Source organism: Primulina huaijiensis, chromosome 2 (assembly GCF_012295235.1).
Source record: "Primulina huaijiensis isolate GDHJ02 chromosome 2, ASM1229523v2, whole genome shotgun sequence".
Classification (NCBI taxonomy): Eukaryota; Viridiplantae; Streptophyta; class Magnoliopsida; order Lamiales; family Gesneriaceae; genus Primulina; species Primulina huaijiensis.
The window spans coordinates 24925019-24934268 of record NC_133307.1 but is presented as its reverse complement, the minus strand read 5'-3'; the positions used below and the strand labels follow the sequence as shown (position 1 = coordinate 24934268).

Genomic DNA, 9250 nt, shown 5'->3' with positions numbered 1-9250 from the left:
TAATGGACATCGTTTTCGTGTGCCCCTATATATATTTAAAGACTCCACAAACTTTTAAAAAGAATAAACAAATAATTTATATAATGCAGATCTTTTTTTTTTCCGAAAAAATAATGCAGATCTTAAAAACACAACTTTGAGTATCAAACATCTGACAATCAAACGTTAAAGAATTTTCTTAATTCATGGTCTCAATTATTGTTAATTTTTTTAGTGATAACTGATAAGGTTGGTTTGGTACGGCCAGGGAGATAATATTATTTTGTAAATGTTTTGATAAATTATATCATTGATTATATGCACAAGATCATGTAAGATATGAACAATAATAAATTCGTTATCGATTCAAGAAATGTTTTTATTGGATGGAAAGATTATAATTAATTTCCTAATTTTAAATGAAAAACTTGAAAAAAATTTCAAAAATATTTAGACAAACATAATTTTTATTTTAATAATTGACAATACGTTGGGTGAAGTTCTAGCGATACAACATATAATTTATCTTTTTTTTTTTTATGATATGAGAACATACACTCGTTACTCTTCGTTGTGTACTTGGTAAACCATCGAGTTAACGTAATAACCTTCAAGCCATGAAAGTTGAAACCACATTTGGACAAGCTCTGTGCAAGATGCTCGGTACGTGGAAAAGGTATTGATATGAGAAATCGAACTTATGACCACTGGTCAAATATTCACTTATTACATCAAACGTCTTTTGGTGCAGAATTTTCTTTAATTTTGATCCTGATATTGGTTGCTTAAAGCACAAATATAATACTCCATATAAAGGCGCAGCTGAACTTTATTCACGTGAAAGTCCCAAAAATCAGCCAAAAACTCACTGTACTGTGGTTGTCATTTTTAAGGTTCGTAAATTTACTTAAATGGGAATAAAGTTTTTCCCTTTATAGAAATATTAAGGAAAGACTAAGATTCCCACGTGTCAATATTTTATAAGCTACGGCGCCATTGATCCTAGAGTGGCTAACAATTATAATATACACAATACCCCACTTTTTAAGGACAATTTTTAGTTAAAAAAAAGAAAAAAATTGATATGTTTTTATAAAGGGCTTGACTTTGATTCGAAGCTCTATGATAACAAAGTTCTTTTAATTACCTTATTTCATTGCGTAGCCTTCGTTTCTAAGCTCAAAAAAGATCAAAATTATATTGAAAAGTTTACTCTTAATAATTGGATATAAGAGCTAATTGTGTTTAGATCTAACTTCCTTCTCAGAGAAGCCTGCAACCCTAGTTGGGGATCTTGATATTGGAAGATGGGGAGAGGAAAAATCGCGATAAAAAGAATTGATAATTCTACGAGTAGGCAAGTGACATTCTCCAAGAGAAGGAGTGGGTTGCTAAAGAAGGCCAAGGAGCTAGCAATCCTTTGCGATGCAGAAGTTGGAGTCATCATATTTTCAAGCACTGGAAAATTGAATGAATTTTCAAACTCCAGGTTAGAAACTGGTTCTGAAATGTTTTGAGATTGTTATTGCTTTGTTTCATGTTATGATGACTTAAATTACTATGTCGACAAAGATATGCGTGTGCTTTTCTATTTTAAAGCAATCAGATTTTTCGACTTTTTGTATGAATTTTATTCAGAGCGGAAAAATTAGTACAACATTCAAAATAAGAAAGGATAAGTTATAATCCTGCATCAAGATCATATTTAAGATTATCAAACATATATATGACGGTTTCATGTCTCGATTAGGAATAAACAGAAGTAGGAGCAGATTCAAAATTTTATTTCATACCGAAAATGTGCACATATATAGATTGAAAATAATAATAATCAAATTTACAGATTTTTTTCCTTCATTTTGATTTCTGAATTTTATCAGCATGAAATCGATAATTGAACGATACAATGGAACAAAAGAGGAACACTATCATCTGCTTAATCCAGGTTCCGAAATCGAGGTATGTTCACTTAAGGCTCACATCTATTGTTAATCAGAGGCATTTTATTTAAATCCAATTTGAATCTATTTTATGGCGAACGATGTTTGCGATCCATTAAGGGTTCGACGATATCCGATTAGAAGCATTTGAAACTAAATTAATACGAGGCTAGACCATTTTACGTTCGATCCTATTCCAAAATTATTTAGTGAAATTTTTAAAGAAGTCATTGTGTATGGTTAACATTTCTAGATTCGTTTAAATTTAGCTAAACAAACAATAGGATTAAACCAACTAGATTTGTTCTTGTAATCAATTCAAAACTAATCCAGATAAATTTAAATAGAATATTTAGCCTCTTTTACTAATGAGATAATACATATAATCAATACTACGCAGCACCGTGTTGCGCACAACACCGTATCCATTTCGAATTTTTAGGACATGAAAGAGTGTTATTTTGAATCCGGCCAAATTCTCTACATGTACCGGTTATAAACCTTCTGCTATAGTTATAATCTCGCGTTAAATGTATTTGATGAATAATTCCAAGCGTCTATGTACTCGTTCAACTAAATACGTTAAGTCGGGTGATCGATCGGCTAGTTTTCTTTCAACTTAATCTAGTGTATGTCATGGATAATGTAAGAAGTTGTAATGTAAAAAATTTCGCTTGGACGAAGGAAATGGGAAAGAAATTAAGTAAGTGTAAAAGTTAATTACATTCCCTAGCTAATTACAAGTCTGTTGAATTCATTCCATTTTTCCAACTTTATTTGAAATATCATACAGAAAAACGACATGAAAATCACTTTTTTTATATTAATTTGCTCTTTCTATCAACTTACTGCTGAAAATTCTTGATGTACATTCCAGCACTATAAGTTGCCAATTATACTATTATTATAATTGCAAGTAGATATTGTAATTCGAAATAATTATAAATTAAAAATTTGTAATCGATTAATTGAAAATTATACGAAATAAACGTGATTCAAGTCTATATTTACGCATTCATATGCATTAATCAAGTTACATGATCACTGTTGTTTTTAATTACGTTTATTATTTTGTCCTCCTTTTTTTTTTCTTTCCAGTTTTGATTTGTAATTGTAGAATGATACAATTTTCCACCCTACATGCTTATGAATTAACAAGTGCAAGTGCAACTGTGGTTGTTAGTTTTGGCAAAGGGAGACTGCAGTTCTAAAGCAACAATTACAGGATTTGAGAGATAATCATCGGTAAATTCATTCTTCCAACAATATAATAGTAATTATGAAATTATTTTACGTACTATAATGTACTTTTCGTTTTGTTTATTTACCATGGAAATGACAGGAGATTGTTGGGAGAAGAACTTCATGGCTTGAATGTGGAAGAACTACAAAGATTAGAAAACCAACTGGAAATGAGTTTGAAGGGCGTGCGCGTTAAAAAAGTCGAATTTCAAACCCTTGGATTTTAATTGAAAGGACTTGAGTTTTATATATATGTGTGTGTCTGTGTGTGTTTTATCCACCGTAATATATAATTATATTAATTTTAAAAAGAATATAGAGCTTATACAATATTGATAATGTAATGTGGTTTGCATATGCAGGAACAGATGTTGACAGAAGAAATTCATGAGCTACGTAGAAAGGTAAATTTTAAATATATCCCGCATTTAGCATTACAAATTTACTCTGGTTATGTTTAAGCTATAGTATTATAGCATTTAGCATTAATTAGGTGAAGACGATTTAATATTACAATTATGTACAAAATTTTGAAATCGAAAAAAGTGATTATCCAATCAATGCATAACCTTGTTTGTTTTGGATTAATTTCAGGGAACTCTCATCCATCAAGAAAATGTGGAGCTCTATAAGAAGGTACGTAAATCTTGCTAAACTAACAATTTATATAACCATGCAAATTGAAACGTATAATTGTGCTATCAATACATGCATGAAGATATCTCCATCTCTAAAAAAAATCCAATTTCATGCGCAGTATATTTTGTTTGAAAATTTATGTATTCGATTAAAACCCCCATAAATCATAACACGTATAAGCGCCGTCTTTCTCTCTAAAATCTTGTGCGACCCATGAGAAATTGATCGATTAATTTTTCTGCAACTCTTATATGTATCAGGCATATGGAGGGAATTTATGTGCAGCAAATGGAATTCCTGGAATTGTTCCCCACAATTTCACCATGAATAAGGAATTGGATGGATTGGTGGAGCTTCAACTAAGCCCCGCAACACAGAGTTCGGGAGTAGCATTAAGAACATCAAGAAAATCAAGGTAAAGTTCGAGTATGAAACTTCATATAATCATGTCCTATTTATCGGAGATCATGCGATTGTCGATATATGTATGTAAAATGATTCCATGGATTTACCAAGTTGAATAAAAAAAAAACCTCTCTAGCTAGTAATGAAAACACATTGGATATCGTTGCTTATGGTTGAGCTAATTAATCTGGTGTAATATGAGCCTCTTGAATTTTTGTATTTTATACATGGCTGGTGTTGATTAAAAATATGATTTCGTTTTAAAACAGATAATAATCCTTTTGCTTTTGGTTTTGTACTTCAAGCATTGCCAAAAGTAAATGGTTCCACAGATTTGCGATACGTTGAACAAAAAACTTTAACTTAGTGTAACAAGATTAGCTAGCCAATCCGGTGTGATGGAGTCTCCTCTTGAATGTTTCAATATTTATATATATTTTTGTCTTTATTATATTATAAATATTTTTTCTATTGCTTTACTAATATACTGCTATTTAATTTGATGTCGTATAATTAACTAACTATTGAAAAGATAACAAGCCATTTATATAAACACTAATTAAATAATAGTAAAATTGAAAAGTTGTTTGTATAATTGTTATTTCTAGTGAATTTCTTAAATCTTTATAAAAAAAAAAAACAAGTCTATACAATTAGGTCAGATAGTACAAACAACTTATCTATTATTATTATTATTAAAAAATCTAGATAATAAAGACAAATTTGAAGTTTTCTTTTTTTGTTATTTATTTTTTTTTTATCATTTCAAATTACACAATTATGATTTTATTAATATAAATCAAATTAAATAAAAAAATCAGAACGTGGGTAGACTAGTAACTAATAAAAACATGCCAACAATTACCCCTATATAAACTAACGTCATTTGTCTTTTTATTGTTATTATTATTAATATTTTCTAAGTTCTTGTGTGTATTTTCCTATGGACTCGAAAGATGACGAAATTACATACTGATAACTCTAAGACACAGTAGACTATATATCAATTATACTGTTGTCGTGACTAAAGCAAAATTTGGACTATTATTTTTTGGACTTTGTAAATAGAATATATTTGTATAAAATCATGATATTAATAGGTTTGTCGGGTGCTACTTCAACTAAATCAGATATTACAGCTTTTACTTTCTTCAGAAAAAAGCTCAGATCAAGATTCAATGGTACTTCTCAAAAGGCGAGAAAATGATAAAATTTAGCACCTACGTCGATGATTTTATACTGATAGTTCACCCACCTTTCTATTCATGACTCTGTCACTATTTTGATTGTGATTAAACATATTTAAATTATACATTTTTTTGTTTAATGAATGATATTTTATTGATTGGTAAGTACGATGGTTGTCGTGTCAAAACTTTTTAAACCAAATCCAGTTACAATTGGAAGAACGTTGTTAACAATCGGATCTTTAAACTAATGCGGGCTCTTGTTGGAATCTGTTTTCGTTGAACAAAGCTGTCCTACTACTTATTTTCAATTACAAACTCAATTTCAAGAAAGATCCAACTTCTAAAACTCAATCCGAGTGGCATGGATCGGACTGTATATGAGTTTTTTGTTAATCAAACAAGAGTAATTTTGATCTGTTTCGTTCATATAAAATTTGGAGAATAAGCGTCACATTATAAATGCGAGTATATGTAGTTATAATATGTAACCCTCTTGAAAAAGCAGTGGATCTAAGTACTGATCCAAATATTTCGAAGCAAGAGTTTAATACCAATCACCACGTATATACACAAGGAACGGCGGAGGCACCGCCTAAAATCTTGACATGCTCGTCGACAGCGCGTACATCTCCTCATCTCTATGGCAGCCATCGTCGAAATTCTGGGAGTAACTTAAGGCGTCGTACTGGAAATTGAGGGGCTTGTGCTGCCCAATAATGCTGATCTTGCTTTCGTTCACGATCTTACGGAGGAGTTTCCGCAGGCGACGGTCGCGGAGGCCGCCGCCGACCTTGTCGAGGCTTGGGGTGATGTGGGAGTAGTCTTCGTGTACGGGGACACACGACGGTGACATACAGCTGGCGAGGTAGGAAGGCCGCCGGTAGAGTACTTCGCCGCCGCCCATTGTAGAGGAGAGAGTGCGATGGTGGTTTGGCAAGTTTGTTAATGTAGATAAGAATTTGAGTGTTGTGGGGAGGGAATGTAGCATCCGATTTGGGGGATATATGTTTATCCTCACTTGGGGCTTTCGGCATCCAGTTTTTAATATTTTTAGATTTTTTATTTGATTGATAATTTTAGATGCTATTTTTTAAAAAAAATAATGTTAAAAATAAAAATATTTACATCAATTATATCGTTAGATTTTGTTATTATATCGTAAAGTTTGATAAATGAAATTATTGTATTTAATTTTTTATGTTGTAAAAATTATTGTATTAATTTGGGTATATATATAGCATTACTTTTTCTTATTACAATTTTCAGATGGTGTTTTGCATGACATATTTAGTTAATTACCATTTCACGTTTATTTTATTTAGACTTTCTCATAAAAAAAAAGTGTGAAATCCTTACATACACAGGCACGTATGTATTATCCAATATCTGATATATATGTGAATATTAAATTAAATATAACAGTGTATACTGTACTACACAATTTTTTATTGAGATAAAATATATTTTTGTCATGTTTTTTTATTTTTGTCATGTTGTTGGTCAATTCACATTTCATATTTGTAGTTCACTCATTTGGATTATTTTAAAATTTTAGTCATTTTCATGAAAAATATTGGCGTGAAACTGGAAATGAAAAAAAATAAATTAGTTTAAATATAGTTGATAAGAGTGACTTCCTCATTAATCAAGTAAATGACCATAAAAGGTGAAAGTATCAAAACGGACTAGCGGGATTTACCGACCCATGACCCACCTCAACCCACCATTAGGGGCTGGGCAGTCCGCTCGCCTTTTAGGTGGTTGGAAAAACACCAATCCAACTTACTTATTTTAGATAGCGAGACAATTCCCTCTAGCATGATTATCTGCAATTTGGCTGGTTAGAGCGAGCTGACCCACAACCCTTCGTTAGGAGGGTGGAGCCATCATTTGGTGGATTGAAAAATTGTCAACCCAACTCATCTATTTTATATGATGGGAAAGAAACGAGTCTAGTCCATTTTGACACCTCCAATGAAAAGTAACAAGAGTGACTTTGGTCTTCCTATATTTTTTGGTATGTTTGATATCTTTATTTTTATGTTTTCACGACATTACTCTATCTAGTACTTGGTCTAAAACTTAAATCTTTAATTAATGATTATATCTTTTTAAATTCATTTATTTAGTTTCTAAAGTGTTTGTTATCTTATATTTGCTAGTAATGTAATACATCAAATTTTAACATTAATATTCGACATAGGTAAGGTATTATACTCAACACAAGACTGCCTCCAAATCCTTGTTCATTGACGAAGGTGTCGCGCCATTAATTGGTGATTAATTTAGGCTTGAAATTAGCTAGACTTTACACAGCTGCATTTATAGTAAATAATAAATGCGCATTGTGTATTTCTCGTTAAAAAATGGAAAAAAAAAATGGTTAAATAAATATATAATGATTTTATAATACGTTGAATTATGTATCTTTTTCACCCAATCATAGATGTTTATTTTTGAAGAGATGTAGGGACTCGTTGCTGAAACCTTACAAGGCAGTATTTATTACTAGTTGGTACTCGGTTGAATGCATGAGCTATCATAAATTTTGTTAATTGTAATTTAAATATCAAAGTTTATTTAAGTACATGAGTTATTGATAATGTACATTTCATTTACAAATTTCTTTAAATAATTAAATTGGTACATATACAAAAAATTTATTATTTTAACCTGACCTAAAATAATTTTGTTGCCATCAAACAATTATTACCGTTATTCTCCCGAATTTATATATTATTTTAATTCAATCTCAAAATAAAATACTATATATTTACCCGACATAAAATTTAGCGTTTTCCGTATTCTAGGAACTTGTCAACTTTTTTTTGTTCTACGGGATGAGGACACCGGTTACATAAAACTATTTCTAGGCACTATCATGCGTCTACTTATTCCTAGCTTGTCTTCATCGATAGTTTTCCCCATCCTTGACAAAGGGTAACAGTGATGAGTAATTTATATGTATGTATGTAGGAGCGACTTTCATGAGTTTCTTGACTAATTGGAATTTTTCATATAAATTTTACTGCAATTTTTTCAATTTGCGTATAAGACAATGATGTATGACACTAATATTTTACAAAACTAGAATCAAATATTGAATTAAAAAAAAAAAATCAATCAATGTCTTATTATTTACGTAAGCGGAGTTATTTTGATTTAGTTAATCTTCGACCATAAACAAGAATAACTACAAAATAATAATTTTATTATTATATAGTAGGGGGATGGGGTCGGACAAGTTATGTAGGAAGCATGTGATCATTTGAGTACAAAGAAGGGTATTGCCAGCGCTGTATCCTGTCCGGTGGGGGACCTCCATTATTCTCTCAATCTTACATATTCCAATATAGATATGTAATCTGCTCTTCTACTGATTACCGGTTGGACCAAAGGATTCTTTTCAATATAAAATATGTTCATGAATATATCCGAACATAGAATGTAACCAAACCCTGCAAAGGATCTTCTAGCTTTTCGGGGATATTCTCCCCTCTTGTTGCGGAACTTCTAGCTGTTCGAGAGGCCATTTTGATAGCAATGCATAATCACTGATCCAATGTCATCATTGAAACAGATGCACTTAACGTGGTATTGGCTGTTTCAAAGCTGTCCCAGTTTGCAGCGGAAGCACCGATTATTTCTTTTATCATCAACCAACGCACACAGGCTTCAAATGGGGAAATCCGTTTCTGCCGAACATCTGCAAACCATGTTCCACAATCATTGGCTACTCATGCTTATTATTATCTTAATGCTACCAAAGAATTTAGGGATTGTCGCCCTTTATTTTTAAGCTCTTTTGCAAACCATGATTTCAGAATATATGAATGAAATACATATTTAGTCTAA

The 9250-nt window shown here is 31.2% G+C and overlaps 1 protein-coding gene across 1 annotated transcript; it reads left to right on the top strand.

Annotated features, from left to right (window-relative positions):
• The first annotated feature begins 1058 nt into the window (after nucleotides 1–1058).
• On the top strand, nucleotides 1059–4424 carry LOC140960526 (MADS-box transcription factor 23-like). Its single transcript, XM_073418832.1, has 7 exons — nucleotides 1059–1468; nucleotides 1860–1938; nucleotides 3103–3164; nucleotides 3262–3361; nucleotides 3524–3565; nucleotides 3756–3797; nucleotides 4061–4424. The coding sequence occupies exons 1-7, from the start codon at nucleotides 1287–1289 to the stop codon at nucleotides 4217–4219; spliced, it is 666 nt and encodes a 221-aa protein (XP_073274933.1). The 5' UTR covers nucleotides 1059–1286; the 3' UTR covers nucleotides 4220–4424.
• Nucleotides 4425–9250: the final 4826 nt, after the last annotated feature.